At 44.8% G+C, this 22344-nt stretch overlaps 1 protein-coding gene across 1 annotated transcript in view; it reads right to left on the reverse strand.

Moving 5' to 3' along the window:
- LOC140067260 (beta-1,4-galactosyltransferase 1-like) overlaps nucleotides 1-22344 on the reverse strand; it is a 94098-nt gene that overhangs the window by 8193 nt on the left and 63561 nt on the right. The window contains exon 5 of the mRNA XM_072113905.1: nucleotides 4676-4780. Coding sequence (XP_071970006.1) covers nucleotides 4676-4780 — 105 coding nt within the window. The remainder of the gene's footprint in view (nucleotides 1-4675; nucleotides 4781-22344) is intronic.

The raw sequence follows: 22344 nt of genomic DNA on the forward strand, positions 1-22344 counted from the left end.
GTACTTTAGCCATAGGTTGTCTGATCAATCCTATCATATACTGCCATACTAATGTATGGCAATATATGGGGATTTTCCTCCTTATTCATTACAATGTGCTGATAGAACATGGCATGTCATGGCAACGGATCGAGTCTCCCCGATGACGTCACGGGAAGCACAGATCCTCGGCAAGATGGCAACGCTTTTTGAAGCCACCAGCAGCTTTGCTGGTGGATATCAGCGGGATAACACCCGCGATCGGTGCTAGCAATATGCAGCAAAGACTATCCGGCTATGGAGAGGGCTCAGCCCGTGAGCCCTCTCCATGGACCCGGTTAAACAAACTAACTTTATTAACATTTACAATATCCCTAGATAAAGGCTCATACATGCAATACATACAGAAGTAGTTGTTTTATATAGTAATGGCTATTATTCCAACACCCCTACTCAACAACTACTCATCTTCTTCTTTCTGGATCTGGATTCCCAGATAATGGGGATTATTTACTAAGTTCCCACGGTCGCATTTTCCTGACTTTTCGGGGATCGTGCTAGGCATTGTGTCGCACGCGATCAGATTCCGTCATCCGGCACAAATCGGGGGGCGGGCTGTCGGACCATCCGACGGATTCAGACTAACAGCGGGATTTAACATTTAAATTTGTGTCTTAGACATGCACTTACATGCACCAGGAAGCAGGTGAACTCCGGCAGAACTGAGCGGGGGCGACACATGCAAGATCTACGTGGATCATGCCCCAATGTGCCACATTTCCAAGCTCCTTTGTTTCAAAATGTTGGTTCAAAATTGTTCCTACCTTTATAATTTCAGCTTCTTCTTGATGAGCTATGATAACATCATCAACATACAGAAGAACATACATCCACTTATCTGCCATATATTTTGTGTATAAACATGGATCAGTTTGACTTCTTGTAAACCCCTCTTTCAGTAGAACATCATTCAGTTTAGTGTTCCATGCTCTTGCCGATTGTTTTAGGCCACAAAGAGATTTTTGCAGTATATACACAAGGTGTTCTTTTCCTTTCTAAATATAACCTTCTTGTTGAGACATATAAACCTCTCCCTCTATGCCACCATTTAGAAAAGCTGTCTTAATTTCAAAAGGTCTTTCTTTCATGTTTTGCACAGCTGCTACAGACATTAACACTCTAAATGTTGTTTGTTTAGCAACTGGAGAAAATGTAGCATGATAATCTTATGCATATTTTTGTAATTACCCTTTTGCAACTAATCTTGCTTTAATCTATGCACTTTACTCTCAGAATCATACTTGGTTTTGAAAACCTGCTTACATCCCATTGCTTTCTTACCCTGTAGTAGTTTGGTATTCTTCAATGTCAGAATTCCTTCGTCTGCAGCTTTCGTCCATTTCTGCTTTGCATGAAGTGGCAGTTGTTGCATCTTTTCCCACGACTCTTCCCATGAGGCTCTGACTCACAAACTGTCTTCACTATGTAGGACAGGCGTTTAGCTGGAATACCTTTGTTGGATCTCCTGACTGAAGGTGCAGCTGGTATTACAGTCTCAAATGGAATTATTGGAGTAACTTCATGAATTTTAGTGTTACAGAGTTCTCATTGATCATTAGATCTTTGCTGATTGTTACCTCGTTGGTCTCTGGGTCCAGGATTATGTATAATTTTTGAGTTTCACAGTAGCCTACCAAGATTCCTTTCTATGCATGAGATTCCAACTTTATAAGCTTTTCCTTCCTACTTCCCACTTTGTATGCTTTACTCCAAATATTCTTATGTGCTTTAGTTCAGGCTTCCTATTATTTCATTGCTCATATAGAGTTTTCTGTGTAGCTTTCCATTGTAATCTGTTTTGAAGATAGCAAGTAGTCATTATTGCTTCTCCCCGATATGTTGTTGGTAGCTCGGCATCAAACAGCATACCTCTTCCACTGTCAAACAGAGTTCTGTTCTTTCTCTCTAATATGCCATGTATATTTGCAATAATCAATACATTTCAGAAAATATCTCTTCTTTCCAGATGTTTGAGTAAACATTGGGTCACACAACTCTGTATGAATCAAATCTAACAGTAAATTATTTCCTTGTCATTTTACCTTTAAGACAGCTAGTACATTTTGATCTTTTTGACTGCATTGGGCAATTGTAACACTCTTAGCGAGCTCTTCCTGAACTAGCTTTCTTATTGCTTCTGGGTTTCTATGCCCAAGACGCCAATGCCATACATGGTTGCAATTCTCTTGTTGTTCTTGTTTGACTGCATAAACAGCCTCTTGGTGTTGTAAGTGGTACAGTTCATCTTTGATTTTTTCTTCTGCAAGAGTATGACCCTCTCTTGTGATGATGCAGATGTCATCCTTAAAAGTAAAAAACCCAGTAAAGAATTAATGCTTTTCTACTCTACCCCTCAAACAAAAAAAGTTCATAGATTTTCAACAATGGGAGATACCAACCCAAAAATGGTAATACTGGAAAAAGCATCTCATCCTGCAAAAAAAATGCAGTCACGTGGCCCCAATAACGAAAAAGCTAAAATTTTATAGCCTACAAAAGGGGCCAATGAGGAAACTAAAATCCTGGCAGCTGTAGGGCTCTCCTTCCCTTCTGCGTCTCGCTGAAATGGTTGATTATATAGGGGTGTTTTAATGCTATATATTTAAAATTTCAATCAAAACCGTATTTAGCCCCAAAATAGTCAATTCTGAAAATACGGAAAAACGATATTCGATTTATAAGACATAAATATAGAGATGACATGACAAATGTGACATAAAAACAAATTATCCAGAAATGTCAAAAATTCTGTAAAAGTAATGTAGATGTCACGAGTGCTCCCGCGTCCCATATTGCGGGTTGCAGGCTCACCTGTGCCCCTCACTGCCTGTCAACGCCATGCTCGCTCCACTTACATGTCCACGCTCTGGCTCCAGGACCCCAGCGTATGCGTTCCCTCCTAGGGTGCAAGTGTGCCAGTGCTTGAAGATTTAAAGGGCCAGCTGATTGGTGCTGGCCATCCCATGGAAATTGCATAAAAGCCAGTCTCTCCCAGCATTAGCCACCGGATCTTCATGCTTATGCCGTTGAGAAAGCTTGTGTCCCTGCCTTGTGCCTGTGTTTGGATTTCCTGTTGATCCTGCCTTTGTACCTCGCTTTGGCTGCCACGGTAGACAAAGTCGCACCTGTGGAACAACCTGGTAGTACCACGCCACAGGAAGTCCAACCAGCTTTGCGGCGGGCTCCGGCGAAAACTGGGTGCCACTTAGATTCTGGGCACAGGTGTCGGCTTACATCATCGTCGTCCGCAGTGGTCCAGTGGGTCCACTGACCGCCAAGGTTCCGCTTCCACTTACCGTAGTGGTCCAGCAGTTCCAGCAGATTGCCACGCAAGGTCAACAGCTTGGTCAGGAGGAGCGTTGGGAGGAGCGTCACTAGGTGAGAGCAAAGTTTCTCCACGCCTGAACATTCCCGTGCTCCTCAGCTTTGGCACTGGTGGCCAGTTTCAGGTTTCTGCTTTCTTGGACTCTTTCTTGGATCATTGGTTCTGTGGGAAACTTCGTGGATGCTGCTCTGGTCTCCCAGCATTACGTCCGTGTGGTCCGCCTTGAGAAGCCTCTGGTCATCTCCTCGGTCAGTGGCCAAATACTCTCCGATTCAGTACCGCACTGTGCCTATGTCCCTGCAAGTCGGAGCTCTACATCTACATCCGTCCCTCCTGTTGGGCCTTCCATGGTTGCAGCTCCACGCACCTGTCCTTAACTGGAAGACGGTGAGAGGTAAGCATTTCTTTTTGGTTGACTGGAAGAGGTTCGAGCCAGAGGAAAGATCTTGGAAGCTCGAGGACAATATCTGGGACCATGACCAGGACATCCTGCAGAGGTTTCTCAGGCCCAAGAATAGGGGGAGGCCGAAGGGGGAGTACTGTCATGGGTGCTCCCGTGACCCACAATATGGCTCACCCGTGCCTCTTGCTGCCTGCTGACGCCACTTACATGTTCTTGTTCCAACTCCAGCATCCCAGTGTGTGCCTCCCCGACTCCTAGGGCACGCAAAGATTTAAAGGACCAGCGCACCGCTGATTGATTGCTGGCCGTCCCCTGGAAATTGCATAAAAGCCGGTCTCTCCCAGCATTCCCCATTGGATCTTTGTGCTTATGCTATTGAGAAAGCTTGTGTCCCTGCCTGTGTTTGGATTTCACATTGGGACCCTGGTTCTGTACTTGATTTTGATCCTGTTCCACCTGCCCTGACCTCCTGCTTTGTTCCTGACGTTGATCCTGTGCTGCCTGTCTCAACCTCCCGCCTGACCCTGATCATGATTCTGCCTGTCGTCTTTGTAACTCGCCTTGGCTGTCACCGCATACAAAGTCGCACCTGTGGAATCACCTGGTGGGAAGAAAGGAGCTGTCTGACTGCAGGGTCATGAGTCTAGCTAACTACGGGGGTAGGGTGCTGGCTGTATACTGAGGGCAGAGAGTGAATAGCTATATACTAGGGGGGAGGGGACTGAATAGCTATATACTGGCTGTGACCAATGCATTTCCCACCCTAGGCTTATATTAGAGTCAATAGGCTTTTTCAGTTTTATGTGGCAAAATTAGGGGCCTCGGCTTATATTCAGGTTGGCTTATGGTAAGTGTTTAAAAAAAACCTTTACAAATGTACAAATATAAAGCACTTTATTTAAACAAACCTTTTTGGGTTATCCTCGTTGCCAGGATCTCTTTTGTGTGGAATTGCTTTTGTTTTTGAAATTGTGTTATTCATGCGTTCAATCTGCATTCCCGCAGTTATGACTCTGAATAAAAAAATACATAATAGTTATTTTTTTAAGCAGTGAACATTTGTTTTAAAAGGAATGTTTCATCCCCTTCTCCAATGCCTTGCATCCTTTCATAGGCACGGCTCCACTGATTGCAGTGCATTTAGAATTTCTTTCTTTTCACCTCTCCAGAGCAATCTTTTTAGTTAATTTTCAATCCAATGGGGCTTATTTACTAAGGGGCGTGGATCACACTCTTGTTTGACTGTTTGCAGTTTTTGGGATTTGTGCAGCTTTGACATGTATTTAACAGGTGTCTGCACTGGGATTGTGTCACTCAGTTTTTGGCGCAGCTGCGCTGGCTTTCATGCGACAGAAATAGGTGGGGTGCCGTCAGAGTATCCGACTGATACGGACTGAGCGCGGAATTTTTCAAATTGTGTCGCAAGACAATGCACTTACATGCACCATGAAGAGGAAAGTAAACTCCGGTGGTTCTGAGCGTGAAGCGACACATGCAGGATATCGGGTGCACGATCTTAGTGAATCGCGGCACGGTGCATTATTGTCGGACAATGCACTTTCAATGAACTCCGCAGATCAGGTAAGTAAATGTGCTCCAATATGTTAGGTTCTCTAATAAGGTGGGTGGGTTGGAGATGAAGCCTGGGATGAAGTGTATTTAAGAATGCAAAGACAGGAGTTGGTGTTGAAAGCTTATCCATAACAGTTTTTTCCAGCAAGAGAGAGATTTTTAAGAAAGAACATTTTTAACAAGCAGCAGTAATACAAGTACACTGATAGAAAATTAAGAAGAATGCAAGTGTGGTCATAAATAAGCAAGTGCATGAAAAATAAAAGTAAATAGAAAATCAAACAAATAAATTATACAGTATAACCTCTCCAAAAGACTAAATCTATTATCCAGACCAGATTTACTGTAATTCTATTTATTTTACAAACTGGTCATAATCCTTGAGATGACCATTTTTACATGCAATTTTTTGCAAATGTGCTTCTAAGAAATAAGATAAAATGACTGAAAGACAGGGGAATGGTTAATTTAGCTTGTGACGAAAAAAATTAGAGGATCCTATAGTGACTACTAAAAATTAAGGCAGCAGTTTTACACTATTAGAAATTGCTAGATGTTAGTCTAACAGATGATGTAGGGACAAAAGACAATGCAGTGAACCCTAAAACTCCTGCTCCCCATTAGCCCTGGCTGGTGGTTGTCACGGGTGCCCGTGCGACCCATGTCTCAGATAGTAGGCACACCCATGCTCCTCTGTGTGCCCTCAACACCAGCAGTCTCATTTACCTCTCCACGATCCAGTGGCGGCTCCTGCGGTCCGGGACTTCACTGCCTCCTAGTGCGTGCATGTGCCGGCTCTGCGAGATTTGAAGGGCCAGCATGTTGCTAATTGACGCTGGCCACCTGCTAATTTAACCGGTTAAGGACCCTTTCCTGTTTCATTTCCATTTTTCACTCCCAACCTTCAAAAATCTATAACTTTTTTATTTTTAGACGTAAAGAGCTTCATAGTTATGGTATTGAATATTCCATGCCATGTACTGGGAAGTGGGAAAAAAATGCAGTGAAAATGGTACATTAACGCATTCGCGCCATTTTCTTGTGGGCTTGGATATTACGGCCTTCCCTGAGCTCCCCAAATGACATGTCTAATTTATTCTTTGGGTTGGTTCGATTACGGGGATACCAAATTTGTATAGGTTTTATAATGTTTTCATACATTTACAAAAATTAAAACCTCCTGTACAAATTTTTTTGGGGGGATTTTGCCATCTTCTGGTGCTAATAACTTTTTAAATATTTTGTTGTATGGAGCTGTGGGTGGTGTCATTTTTTGCGACATTTGATAGTATTTTCAATGATATCATTTTTAGGACTGTACGACCTTTTGATCACTTTTTATAGATTTTTTTTATATTTTTCAAAATGGCAAAAAAAGTGCCATTTTCAACTTTGGGCGCAGTTTTCCATTACGGGGTTAAACGCATTGAAAAACCGTTAAACCTGGTGGCATCCCGCTGCAGCAAGTCCAACCCGCCGGGGCGCTGGTAAAAACCGGGTGCAGGATCAGCAACTTCACCAGCTGACTTGCCACTCAATAGCAGCAGCATCTGGTTCCTATGGCACCCCCCACTACAGCGGCTTCACCATCTTCTACAGTACCCAGACTGCGACTATCCATTCCCTACAAGTATAACTGAGACCCCAAGTTGTGAAGGGGATTCATCACACAGTGCTATCTGCACATCGAGCTGATGCCTAAACAGTTTGGCACAGAGAGATCAAAGGTGGAAATTGTGGTCAGTTTGCTCTCTGGGAAAGCCCTGGCATGGGCTACCCCTCTCTGGGACAGGAACAACCTGGTCATGGCTAACATCACCACATTCTTCACAGAATACCAGTCCGTCTTTGAGGAACCAGGCCTGGCGTCATCTGCTGAAACCCCCCAACTGAATTTGCGCAAGGGTCTTGTCTGTTGGTGACTACGCGTTACGCAGTTTAATTCTGCACTCTTGCATCCGAGCTCTCGTGCAATGAAGCAGCCTTGCTTGCCACCGTTACAAAAGGACTGTCTAGTCAGATCAAAGACGTTGTCCTGCACTGAACCTGCCGTCTTCCCTCAGCGGCCTGATCTTCCTGGCCACTTGAATTGATATCCGCTTCTCTGAGCACTCGGAGCAGCAGAGAGTCGAGTAAGTGAAAGCCAGGGCCTGACGACTACCTCGCTTGACTCCAGTCTTCCAAAGACCCCCTCTGCCATCCTCCGTGTCTGCTACTGAGGAACCTTTGCAGGTGGATAGAGCTCGTCTGACACCTCAAGAGCGTTCCAGACTAAGACAGGAGAATCTCTGTCTCTATTGTGCCAGCTCGAGCACTATCTTAAAACTTGTCCAGTCCAACCACAGTGTCCGGGAAATACATGCACCTAGGGTTCTTGGGAGAAGCTTCCCTAGGTGAGAGAAAAGCTTATCCACATTTGATTATCCCTGTTCTGCTCAGCTCAGGCACAGGTAGCCAGTTCCAGGTTTCTTCCTTCTTGGATTCCGACTCTGCAGGAAAATTTGTGGATGCTGCCCTGGTCTCCCGGCATCACCTCACTGTAGTCCATCTCGAGAAGCTGCTGGTCATCTCTGTCAGTGGGCAGATCCTCTGTGATCCGGTCCGTTATTGCACCGACCCCCTATGATTGCAAGTAGCGACTTGTATAAAGAGAGATTGGCATTCTGTGTTCTACCCCGATCCACATCTTATGTTCTACTGGGTCTCCCATGGTTGCAACAACATGCTCCTGTTCTCAACTGAAATACCAGTGAGGTTCTTTGCTGTGGACTGGAGTGCCATTCTTGATGTTTATCTGTACCTGAAACCGCAGTTATGTCGGCCTATGTGATGGAGAATCTGTAGAAGGGCTTTACACGCAAGTCCTCTTCCCCTGCTGGTGCTGGATTCTTCTTCGTTATAAAGAAGGATGGCTCCCTCCGTCCAAGTACTGATTACAGCCTCAATAAAGTACAGTGAAAAACCGCTACCCACTACCTATGATTACTGAACTTTTTGATGGTTTACATGGTGCCAGGGTTTTTACCAAGCTGGATCTGCGGGGGGCATATAACCTCATCCGCATCTGTGAAAGTGATGAATGGAATGAATAGACAGCCCACTCAAAGATGTGCACTTTGAGTACCTTGTTATGCCCTTTGGACTCTGTAATGCACCAGCAGTATTCCAGGAGTTTGTCAACAACATTTTCAGAGATTTACTGTCGTCGTCTATCTTGATGATATCCTGGCATTCTCCACAGACCTTGAGTTACATTGGGCCCACGTACGGAAAGTTCTCAGACGCCTAAGGGCCAATCACCGATATGCCAAGATCTAGAAGTACCAATTTCATGGCAGTTCATACCACATTTCTCTTCCCTCGTATCTCCCATTGTGGAGCTGACCAAGAAGAACACCAATCTTAAACTCTCGCCTCCGGTAGCTGAAGAAGTTTTTACTAAGCTGAAGTCTGCCTTTGCCTCTGCTTCCGTTCTCACCCGGCCTTATACTGACAAATCGTTTCTTTCTATAGGTTGATGTCTCATCCATTGGTGCTGGAGCTGTTCTCGCCCAGAAAGGGTCCAAAGGTTGAACCCTCACGTGCGTCTTCTTCTCTAAGACCTTCTGAGCTGCAGATAGGAATTATACCATAGGTGATCGGGAGATTTTGGCCATAAATCTTGCTTTGAAAGAATGGTATTATATTGTGGAAGAAGTTTGTCATCCAGTCTGTATCTACACTGACCAGAAGAATCTCCTATATCTCCAGACTGCTCAGCGTCTCATTACTCAACAGGATCGCTGGTCCCTCTTCTTTTCTTGTTTCAACTTTATTCACTTTTGTCCAGCCGAGAAGAACGTCAAAACTGATGCCCTCTAACGTGCCTCTGATGTTGTGGGGGAAGAACCGGCTCTTCGACATATTGTTCCTTCAGAACAATTGGTTGTTGCCGCTCCTGTGGACCTATGGCAGCTTCCTCCTGGCAACACTTATGTCTGACCTGCTCTTCAAAGGAGGATACTAGCTTGGGAACATTGTTCTTGTGTGGCTGAGCACCCTGGGGTGCAGAGATCTGTCACTTTCATATCTTATTTCCGCTGGTGGACAGATCTGGTCAAGGATGTATGAGACTTTGTGAGATCCTGCACTTCCTGTGCCTGAAACAAGCCATCTAGTCTCAAGCCTTCTGGTTTACTCCTGCCATTCCCGATACCCAGCTACCCGTGGTCTCATGTGGCCATGGACTTTATTACAGATTTTCCACCTTCTTCCGGGAATACCGTCATCTGCGTGGTTACAGACCGGTTCTCCAAGATGTCCCACTTTGTTCCTCTGCCAGGTCAGCCATCTGCTCCACTGCTTGCCAGCCTATTCTTCCTCCACATCCCCGGCTTCATGAACTTCCTCAGCACATCATCTCAGACTGTGGGGTCCAGTGTGTTTCCAAGTTTTGGCATTCGTTGTGCAACCAACTACAAGTAAAGCTGGATTTTTCTTCTGTATCCACAATTTAATGAACAAGTGGAGAGAGTCAATCAGACTTTGGGTTGCTACCTACAGCACTTTGTCTCGGCTCTACAAGACATCTGGTCTACTTTCCTATATTGGGCTGAATTATCATATAATGCCCTGGACTCAGACAATAAAGAAGGGGGCAGCCCTGGTATATTTAATGGACGACTCCCATGCCAATCTCTCCCCTGTCTGTTCATTCACATGTTCCTGCGGTGGAAGATTTGATTCAAGATTTTAAATCCATATAGGAGCAGACACATCAGTCTCTACTTCAGGCATCTGCCCGCACCAAGTGATAAGAAACGAAGGCCCCCTCCAGTTTTTTCTCCAAGTGACAAAGTGTGGATGTCTTGCAGATACATCTGGCTGAAGATTCCCAGCTACAAATTTGGTCGTTGTTTCTTGGGTCCTTTCAAGGTGCTGAATTGCATCAATCCTTTGGCCTATAAGCTTTGCCTTCCTCCCACCATGCACATCCCAAACTCTTTCCACGTCTCCCTTCCTGAACTGCTTTTCCCAGTAATTCCCCCTCCTGCTCCTGAGGCTGACTCCACCAATGTCATTAAGGTAAAAGAGGTCCTGGACATGAAGATGAGAGGAAAGTGGTTTTTCCTTGTTGACTGGAAGGGGTTTGGGCCTGAGGAGAGGTCTTGGGAGCCAAAGGACAATATCTTGGACCATGGCATTCTGCAGATGTTCCTTCAGACCAAGAAGAGGGGGATGCTAAAGGGGGGGTACTTTCACGGGAGCCCCTGCGACCCATGTCTTGGGTCGCAGGCACACCATGCTCCTCTGTGTGCTCCTCCATGCAAGCAGTCTCGATCACCTCTCCGTGATCTAGCGGCGGCTCTTGCTGTCCCCTCCTTCTAGTGCGTGCATGTGCCGGCTCATAGAGATTTATAGGGCAAGCTTGCGACTAATTGGCGTTGGCCACCTGCTGATTTAGTAAATAACCAGCCGGATCTTTGTGCTCTCCTGCCATTGAAAAAGCTGTGTCCCTTTCCTTGTGCGTCTAAACTGATTTCCTGTTGTGACCCCGGTTCTGTTCCTGATTCTCCGGTGCCAGCCCTGACCTACTGGTTTGCCTTTGACCTTGATTCTGTGGTGCCTTCCTCAAGCTTCTGCCTGTCCTGACCATTATTCTACCTCACCATTCTGTACTTAGCCTTGGCCACCACCACGAACGAAATCGTGCCTGTGGAGCAACCTGGTGGTGTCCCACTGCAGCAAGTCACACCTGCTTTGTGACAGACTCTGGTGAAAACTAGGTGCCACTTAAACCACCACTCCCTGGTGTTAGCATACGTCATCCCTCACGGTGGTACAGTGGGTCCACTACCCCTGAATCCTGACACTGGTCTTAATGTATCTTAGGTGATACGGGATAAAGACAGTCCCTTCTTACCTCAAAGTGTGACATGAATAAAGACAAAGAAATAACACAAAAGGAAGGTCAGTGGTAAGGGTCACTACAAAGATAGTTATCAAGGCACCAAATCACAGACTCAATGAATAGTTGAGGAACAAGAGCCAAAAGTTGGAAACCAGAAGTACAGAAAAAGTGAATCAGTAGCACAAACAATAGTGCTGGAAAATAGATTTTAATCACGAGATTGATTAAATGATAGATTATTTACGTTCCCTAAATTAGATATTTCTGCCTGAATATACAGAACGTTTAAAATCAACTTTTATTAGTTATATTAAAAGTGGGCCTAATATATCCCAAAACAAACTTAAATCAGAATTCAGGCAGAATTCTGATTTAAGTTTGTTTTGGGATATATGAGGCCCACTTTTAATATAACTAATAAAAGTTGATTTTAAACGTTCTTTATATTCAGGAAAAAATAGACTTTAACCAGCAATCGGTATAGCACACAGCAATAGTTATGTAAGTAGGAAGCTCCAGGTAGACGGGGCAGAGATTTAAGAGCAAGTTAACCACTTCTGCTCTGGAACAAGAGCCGGACATTACAAATTTGTTTAGCAGCCCAGGGACTGGAGCACTGTTCAAACTGCCGATTGAAGAGAACTAGAGGCGTTTCCTCAGCCTGACGATATGAACTGAGTAACACACAGATATAACAAGCCCTTTTTATTTTACTGTTTTGTTTTTACTCCCTGTCTTCTAAGAGCTATAGCTTTTTATTTTTTTTTGTTTACAGAGTAGTTTTATTCGGCACAAAGTGACACATTACCTTTGGCCTAACAACATTTTAGAAATGTCAAATTTATATAGTTTTGTTATGTTTTAATAGCTTTAAGCGAAAATAAATATTTCTCAGTGTCATCATATTCTAACACCTTTTAATTTTTAAGGGTGCAGGCTACGTTTTTGGAAGGACCAGATGATGGTTTCAAAGATACTATTTTGGGTATTATACAGCATTATTTCTAATAAAAACTTTTATGGGTGGGAAAATGTTTTTTTCCATTGCATCATTCACTGTATGGGATGACTCTGTCATATACCTGTCCCCGCTGAGTCCTGGCCTCACTCCGTGTGTGCCCGTCATCGTGCTCTAGGGCGCGCTGAACTCAGGAAATTTAAAGTGCCAGCGCACCATTAATTGGCGCTGGCAATTTTCCCATGAGGCTAATTAAACCTGCATTTCCCATCACACCCTGCCGGATCTATGTGCCTAGAGCCCTAGAGAAAGCTGTGTTTATGCCTTACGCTTTTTCTGTGAATTCCCGTTGTGACCCCGGTTCCATTTCTGACTTCGCTCCTTTGCCACCTGCCTTGACCTGTTGCTACGTCTCTGACTCTGATCCTGTGTGCCCGTCCTGACTTCCTGCCTGTCCCCGACTACGAGTTTGCCTGCTATTCCTGTACCTCGACCTTGGCTGCCACTCCGGACAAGTCATGCCTGTGGAACGACCTGATGGTAACATGCCGCAGCAAGTCCAACCAGCTTTGTGCCGGGCTCTAGTGAAAACCGGGTACCACTTAGACTCTGTTCCCAGGCAGTGGCTTGTGTCATCGCCCGCAGTGGTTCAGAGGATCCACAACCTCTTAGCCTGACAGACTCCTAATGTAGAGCTTTAACAGATTTTTCTTGACTTTCTCTGACTCAACAAAATAGGATTATATATTGGGACTTTATAAATGTAATGCTGTTTTCATGGTGATCTACTATAATGCTATGAACTACATAACTTTGATACTGCTATTTAGGATGTCTCATGGTAGTGTGATCGAATCAGGTTTGGAAAGTTTTTTTATTAACCTATTTTATTACTTTTTATTTATTATTATTATTATTTATTATTATTCTATTAACTTTACCTCAAAATTAAAGTGGAATTATATAGTCTAGATGTTTTTTTTTGGACTTGGTTTTGTATTATACCTTTGGAGTTGGTGTTTCTTGTCCCAAATGTCATCTAGAAGTGCAATTATACTATAGTAGATTCAGCTATAATAATTATCAGAGTGATACATATGGGTTTATCTTTTTGGGTTGGGATTCTGTCAGATTGATTTTGCTTACGGAGCAGCCAATGGTAGCCCCCAGATGGACATAGTTGGGCATCTTTAATGTGGAGAAATCTGTCCAAAAAACCATTTAGAGAGGCTATCCGTTAAATCCTTCTCGGTTTTTATTGTAATAAAAAATAATAACTATGAAATAATTGTTGTCTACAGGCATATAGACCAATATACATATAAAATGTAAAGGAAAGTATGAGATATGTTTTGAGATACGGATCGAGCTTGTCATCAGTCATATAAAATGCAACGTAACACCAGTCTACTTAAAACATGTTCGGCATGTAAGATGCATTCGGGAGGTAGTTCTTTGGAGGAAAAGGTCATCTCCTGTCAATGCATTACACTTATCAGAACGGGGTTAAGTTCGGAGCTTTGTTCCTTGGGTAAGAGGTCATCTCCAGTCAACACATCACTACTTAACATCAATCAGATCCACATTCACTCATGATAATTATACAAATTCTCAAAATAAAAGTGATTAAAAAGTTTTTGTATACCATATTCATTTTATATATACACTATGTCATCATCATAAGACTTTTTCATACATTAAAGCACAACTTTGTATATCTATATTCAGATTACGTTCATTAAAGGGCTATTACCTGGAAGTTATCACAAAGTGACTACCACAGTCCCTCTATCCTAATATCAGTATTGGGGTTGTAATTTCCAAAATGTTCCGCCTGATGGAGCCAGTGTCCTTGCACCTGACTCCATTCTATGTAGAGATCAGTATAACTTTGTCAAAGGTTTCCCTATGGAAGGAGAAATTGCTCAAAATTTGTTCTGTTTCATTTTCTCAGTGAAATGATTTTCGAGCTCGGTAAACGCTGAGTGGTTATAAAGATTTCTATGTCTACTGTTTACATAAGGTAAGTGGATTGTTTCATATAGAATATAATACCTTAGTATGATATACAATCAACTTCTGCTCTTATAATATTCCGAATATTATTGTATGCATTTTTGTGCATAACGGTCATGGGTGATCCCACGACCCATATGCGCTCCTTGCATGTCCCTGCTCTGGATTCCCGTCCTCGGCCTGTGTGCGTCCCCGTCTCCTAGGGCCCGTGTGTGCCAGCTTCAGGAAAATTTAAAGGGCCAGCGCACTGCTAATTGGCGCTGGCCATTTCCCAGAAGGCTAACCAGCCTCTCCCATCACACCCTGCCTGATCTTCGTGCCTTGTGCCGTATAGAAAGCTTTGCCTGATGCCCTGTGCTATTATTGTGATTTTCCGTTGTGACCCCGGTTCCTTTCCTGACTATGCTCCTCCGCTGCCTTGACCTATTGCTTTGTCCCTGACTCTCCTACCTGTCCCCAACTACGAGATTGCCTGCCTTTCCTGTACCTCGACCTTGGCTGTCACTGCGGACAAGTCACGCCTGTGGAACAACCTGGTGGTACCACGCTGCAAAAAACAATCTTGCTTTGCGGCGGGCTGTGGTGAAGACCAGGTGCCACTTAGATTCCATTCCAAGGTGTTGGCTCGTGTCATCGTCCGCAGTGGTTCAGAGGATCCACTACCTCCGATCCTGACAATAATAATATCTATATATACAAAAACATGATGTCTGTAAGTGATAGAGCAAATTGATAATATCAATTAGCATATCACAATTTAGTGTAAGATGGTTTCTTTGGTTACCTGGGTTTAATGTCCTAAGTTTGTATATCCTAAAAAATCTCTCTTTTTTTTTTTTTTAGTACTTTGAATCTGTTTTGGGTATATTTACTTACATAATCTATCTGTATTACTTATACTTTACTCCTAGGTATTGTTGGGTATTAAACCACTTACACCACTTACCATCAAATAAGGGGTACAGCTATGGGAACACAGGTGGTTCCTCTTTTGCAAATTTATTTATGGGCGTTTTTGAGGACACACATATTTAGGCACACGAAAATACATCATGTTTATCTTACATTTTACAAAAGATACATAGATGACCTGATCCTCATCTGCAGGGGAGCCAAGTCATCTTATATAAAAATAAGATTATTAATATATTTCATGAAAAACTTGCTAGCTTTCAGACTAGGTAAGTGGTGGTGAACTCACCCAGCTAAGGCCCTGCCTAAAGTAGATAAACTGCCCTGGCAAGGACGGACCCACTACCAGGAACCTAACTGATGGTCCCTGAGTGACCCTACAAGATAACAGGGAAGACTTACTTCGTCTGGCAGATGCTGGATTGGGGAGCGGACAGGTAACCAGAATACAGGTATAGACTAGTGTTCACACTGGTACACCGAACCCAAAACAAGACTGAGACAGCAAAGTTGGGTCACACTAGGAGATAAACTATACTGAGAGACAAACAACAGATACAGACAGACAAGCGGAGTCAAACAAACTGGGTTAAAACCAAGATGGTGGCTAAGGTACAGAATCTATTGCAATAGAATGATTAGTAGACAAAGAAGAAGTAGCAAGAACCACAAGAGCACTAGAGGACACAGGAGATTGAGGTAACCAGCACCCAATGAACGGGCTGGGAGAATATAAGTCAGTAATGGACACTATCTCCAGCACTGACTGGCTCAGCCGTCCATCACTCAAACTGCAGCTGCAGACAAAACGAGTTCAAAGACACACCCAGCTTTCCCCAAGTTCAGAAATGCATCTGTCAATCACAGGCAGCTCTGGGTGTGGTTTTCCGGCAAGACTGAAACCTGATCCAATCAGAACAATTTGTAAGTTCTGACACTTTCACTATTAATTATAGCCATCTTGAAATAGAATTATTTCCATTAGGTACTTCTCTACATACTTGGACTTATTTCAAACATGTACACACAAACACACAGTTATTTGGAGTTCCAAAGCAACCTTTATAAGAATTATTACTCAAAACCATACCATATGAGAGGATTTGTAAGAATTGCACTGATGTAGTGCACTGATGTGAAGTACTGATGACTGCAAAATACAAGCAAAAACAGCCCTTGAGCCCGCAGCTTGATACAACTCCTCATCTTAACTTCACACACCCTCCTGTACCAGCTCCGTACTGGGAGAAGGTGTATGTAGCGTGTTCTCTGCACGATGGGATTGCGGACCCCTACTAAAGCCCTGCGGAAACTGACACATGAAGCAGAAAGACCACCGTGGTCACCGCCTACTTATATTCGCAGACTAATTTTATTGAAGTCACCAAGAAGAGAAAAGCCTTCACTTCGATCTGCACAGATTTGTATAAAAAGAAAGATTTGCCCTTGCTTAACTGGCGACCCTGCAGATTTTTCACCCTGATGGATCAATGACCATGTTCCAGACTCCAGAAGAAACCAAAGATGGCCTTCGCTACCTACTGCCCCTATCTCACCTTCGCCAAAAGGACAATCCGCATCACCAACTCATTGGCCACCCTCCACGCTTGTCGTCACAGTGGGAACAGCGATACAGAAGAGCATCCTGGGCGGAGACAGCCTCATGATCTTCTTCAAAATCCTGTGTTATAGGACCGGTGGTGAGAATTGCGGATGCCCATGCATGGGGCTAATTGTCTTACGCAGCCATTAAGAACTCTTACAGAGACTGTAGTTTTGTTAGCACAGTTGATTGACTAAAACTAGAGCACTTATGTATATTATGAGACACTGTAGTAGTTACATCCTACTGAGGCCACCCAGGCTCAATGTTTCCCCACCGCCAAGCTAAGCGGGTTGCTGGCATGGTGGTTCCACTTAGCATGTAACAGTTCTTTCTAATGTCATGGGTAGAAGGAAGTCTCATTGTCAGTATACAAGAGGTGTATCATGCACTCTCCAGGACACTGCTTGCTAGTGAGTTCACTGTTCAGTTTATTACTTGTTTTGGGGGGAAGGAGGGAGAGTATCTTGCAGGTCATGTTCATGCAAGAAATACGTTAGGAAAACACTCAAGTCTTAGGTAACAAACAGCGATAAACCACAAGGTGCGAGTGTTGAACCTGATTCAGAGGAATCTCCCATACAGTCCAACAAATAGAACAGGATGCTGAGGGAAGGATCGTAGCTCTAAAAATTTATGTCCCCAACTGGCGATTCTATTCTTTATAACATCTATGGATCCAATGCCCACCATAGGGAGTTCTTTGTTAACCTTACTATTCGAATACTAGGTAATATGTGCCCTTTCAAGAGACTTGGTTACAATTAATGCTTAAGATAGACGTATATATAGATAGATCAATATAGTACAGGGGATACAACTCTAAAAGATTTGACACGGGTTTCCACGATGAGAGAGAATACACTCAATTTTCTCATTCCAGAACCAGATGGAATTGACTATTTCCTGGTGTCACCTGTTGTTGACAATAGAACAACACAGTCTGAGATCATGAAATTGGTGATTTCTGATCATGCCTCCATCTCCTTACACATACACAATAGAATTCAAAGGGGATCAGATTACCTGTGGCGATTTCCCTCTAACTTGGTGCTGGTTGAAAATTTCCACACATTACTCGAAGATTGGTAGCTAGAATATTTATACTCTAACGCTCCGCAGATTAACCTCAGATATTGTGGGATTCAGCTAAGATTTATACTAGAAGAAGTAAACTAGCAGAATATAGTGAGGCGCTTCGTATGGCCTACACATCATATCAATCTTCACCTTCCCTAGCTGACAAACAAGCTTGGCAGGATGCAAAACACAATTATGAACAGTGGTTGGAGAAAAAGGACAATGTTTTATCGCACACAACAAGATTCCAAACTGAGATTTGGGGAAAATGCAGGGAGACTTCTGGTGTGCTTTGCAAAAGATCCTCCTCTATTCCTTTTATAGCTATTTAGACCTCCCCAATTTAACAGATGAGGACCGACACCTTAATTCACCAGTGAAGAAATGTCGGGTTTTATTGGTCATCTAAAACCATCTGAAGGGCCTGATGGGTATACTAGCAAATTATACAAAATATATTATCTCAGGCCTCGGAGCGAGAAAAGACCCATTGTCTCCGTCATCATATAGGCTCACGTCCTTATTTAATATTGACCTAAAGCTCTTAGCGAAGGTGGTGGCAAAAGATTAGCAGAAATCCTACCTTGTTTGATGACCAACTTGTTTGATGACGAGCATGCGCAAGGTGTCTTCGGTGCTCTGTGATAATCGGGCCCATCCTGAACGTCACCAGTCCCCGGCGATACTGTCAATTGATGCTGAAAAAGCCATTGACAGTGTTAGCTGGGGCTGGTTAATTCCAGACCAAGAGCACATTTTTGGGGGCTTGCTGTCAACCCTGCTGCCCTGAGGGAGTCTATCACTGCTTGTACCTTGGCCAGATGACTCTCCCAATCGTTACTATAAACTATGATGTCATCCAGGTAGGCCGAGGCATATCTACGGTGAGGTTTTAGCATGAGATCCATTAACCTCTGGAATGTGGCGGGAGCCCCATGTAGCCCAAAGGGGAGTACAACATACTGAAATAGTCCATCAGGAGTAACAAAACCTGTCTTCTCTTTAGCCCTGCCTGTGAGGGGTACCTGCCAATACCCTTTCGTCAGGTCAAGAGTGGAGAAGAACCTAGCCTGTCCCAGTCAACTTATCAACTCTGGGCATAGGGTAAGAATCAAATTTAGATGCCTCGTTCAACTTCCTAAAGTCATTGCAGATCCGTAGGGAACCATCAGGCTTGGGAATCAATACAATACAATAACCAGGATGTACTGGTGCCCCCTTGTGGATTTTGCTATGGAGCCAACCAAATCCATTGCAATCCGTTCAAACAGCACCTCTATGATTGGTAACAGGACCAGAGGACTCCTGAAGTGGGACACCGGGGCAGTAAGTTGACACTAAGGACAGGAGCTACAATACCGGTTTATCTCCTCCCACACCCCGGGCCAGAAAAATCTCTGCAGGATCCTCTCTTGGGTCTTCTCAGCACCTAAGTGCCCTCCAAGCACCAGCCTACGGTGAGATTGGGGTACTACCAGCTGCTCAACCTCTTCGCCCCGTATCTGGTCAACCCTGTACCACAGTTCCCCAACAATAACCATTCGGGGGTACATTTTGTCAGCCCCTTGTATTTGGAGCACACCATTTATGACTTTAACATTCTCCTGTGCTTTAAACAAGGTAGGGTCCTGGAGCTGCGCAGCACCAATATTTTCACGGGAAATCTCAAATTCCGGCATGTTGGCCACCTCCTCTTGACCCTCGTCCTCACCAGCCAGGACCTCTAGGGGAGAGAATTCATCACCTGAGGTCACCCCTACTGCTGGTGTGCTTACTTTGGCCTCAAAGGGTTCGGGGGCCAAGGCCGGACATATACGATGTCCATTATCTGCCTCATGAAACAGGGTATCCACCACCCCCACCACCCCTCTATGATTGGTAACAGGACCAGAGGACTCCTGAAGTGGGACACCGGGGCAGTAAGTTGACACTAAGGACAGGAGCTACAATACCGGTTTATCTCCTCCCACACCCCGGGCCAGAAAAATCTCTGCAGGATCCTCTCTTGGGTCTTCTCAATACCTAAGTGACCTACCAGCACATGTTTATGTGCCAAATCTAGCACCAGCCTACGGTGAGATTGGGGTACTACCAGCTGCTCAACCTCTTCGCCCCGTATCTGGTCAACCCTGTACCACAGTTCCCCAACAATAACCATTCGGGGGTACATTTTGTCAGCCCCTTGTATTTGGAGCACACCATTTATGACTTTAACATTCTCCTGTGCTTTAAACAAGGTAGGGTCCTAGAGCTGCGCAGCACCAATATTTTCATGGGAAATCTCAAATTCCGGCATGTTGGCCACCTCCTCTTGACCCTCGTCCTCACCAGCCAGGACCTCTAGGGGAGAGAATTCATCACCTGAGGTCACCCCTACTGCTGGTGTGCTTACTTTGGCCTCAAAGGGTTCGGGGGCCAAGGCCGGACATTTACGATGTCCATTATCTGCCTCATGAAACAGGGTACCCACCACCCCCACTTCATGGGTGATAGTACCACAAGGTGTATGTAGGTTGATGACGGCAGTGGGATATTCGCGAGTGTCCCCATGTATACATAATACCCCCACTTTACGCCCACTGTATAGTCCAGGATCAACCAAAGTTCCCTGCACCAGGGTGACCAGACTCCCTGAGTCTAGCCAGGCTTCCACCGTGTGACCACCGATGGTGACCATAAACACTTGGGGTTCTGCATCCGTGACTGACGAACTGGCCGGGCAAAGAGTGACATTCGCTGGGTCTGTTTGTAGTCCATTGGCTCCACTGACAGGGGACAGTTGGCAGCAATATGGCCCATCTCACGGCATTTCAGCACTGGATACGGGTGTGACCTCTGTCACGAGCCTTGTTGGGCGTCTGTGTATCCGAGCCCCCCAATGAACCCCCTCCCAGCCTGACCTATCTCCCCTTTACTGCAGTAGCAGTCTTTCCAGAAGGTTTGGTGGCCTTGCCCCTGGCACTGCTTCGTGCGGGAGAGGTAAGTAGGGACACCAGTTCCTCAGCATTGGTTGGACCGGCCTGCCCAACCCATCTCTGGAGCCGAGAGGGCAAAGAACGGGTGAACTTGTCAAGAACAACTCTCTCGACCATCTGTGTTGGGGTGCAGTCCTCTGGTTGTAGCCACTTCCGGACAAGATGGATCAGGTCATGCATTTAGGAGCGCGGGGGTAGTTTTTCTGAGTATGCCCACTGGTGGACCCGGCTGGAACGAACTTGTATGGTGACCCCAAGACGAGCCAGAATCTCAGCCTTTAGCTTGGGGTACTCACGGGCCTCCGTTTCACTCAGGTCGTAGTAAGCCTTCTGCGATTCGCCTGTCAAGAACGGTGCCAGGACATCTGCCCACTGCTCAGCTGGTAACTCTTCTCGCTCATCCACTCGTTCAAACACAGTCAGATTTGCCTCCACGCCGTTGGTTGCCGTAATTTTTTGTAAGGCCTTCTGCACTGCAGCCCGTGCGGAATGCTGGACAACCGGGTACCCTTGCAAACCAGTATGGTTGTTGCTTGCGTTGCTGCAATAATGGCAGAAAACTTTTCCATCATCAACTGGAACATGGCTCGGGACTATTCCTGCTGTTGCTGGAGCATGGCTTGCTGCTGGCGGGACCTCTCCTCCTGTTGCTGGAGCATGGCTTGCTGCAGCTGTCAATTAGCTTGGGACTCCTCCTGCTGCAACCGTCGATTAGCCTGGGACTCTTCCTGCAGGTATTTAATAATGTCCTCCATCTTGGCTTTATCCTGCAATTTGCCTGCTGCTTTTATCCAGGCCATGCAATGTTGCAGGATGTAGCGAGCCTTTTCAGGTGTGTGTCTTTTGAACTGTCCTCAATCCAAAGCACCATATGTGGGAGATTTAGCCCAGTAGAGACTGAGGTAGCGGGGTTTTGTGATGCAGTTCAAGACAGTGACACCAAGGTACAGTCCAAAACAGGTCTCGCCTGCGTTTATTTCGACAGCAGGAACAAAATAAAACAACCTTCACATATAGGCATCAAAACAAACAAAATCCTACCCGTCTGGGTGCTAACTAAACAGAGCTCCTCTAACTCACCACTAAAACACAAAATATGTCACTGCTCCAGGCACAGAAGTCAGGGCTGTGTGTGCTCTCTCCAGCCTCCTTTTAGAGAGGCAACGCTCTCAGCTCTGCTCAGCAGCTTTATGCAGCCTGATTAGGCTGCTCCCACCACCTGTGTCAAGGGACTGGACAACACAACCTCAGCACTAAGGCCTTGCATAGTAGGAAAACCCAGGGGAAACATACTGCCCATCCACAGTTAACCCCTTCATTTTCTCACAATATATATAATATGTTGTTATGCAGCGGTTCATATTACTGCATCCATTCTTAGTTATATGTGACATATATTGTGGTTATGCTGCCATCTGCTGGTCAGGATGTACATGCGCTCCCTCTGCTTGTTTTGATAAAGTTTTTTTTTAAGTGGGTATGGTTTTGGAGCTCTGTTCCCTTGTTATTTCCTGTGAAAGCCATTTAGGTTGTCTGTAACTGGGAACACACATGTTTTGGGCTACTGAAGC

This window comes from Engystomops pustulosus, chromosome 1, assembly GCF_040894005.1.
Source record: "Engystomops pustulosus chromosome 1, aEngPut4.maternal, whole genome shotgun sequence".
In the NCBI taxonomy this organism is placed as follows: domain Eukaryota; kingdom Metazoa; phylum Chordata; class Amphibia; order Anura; family Leptodactylidae; genus Engystomops; species Engystomops pustulosus.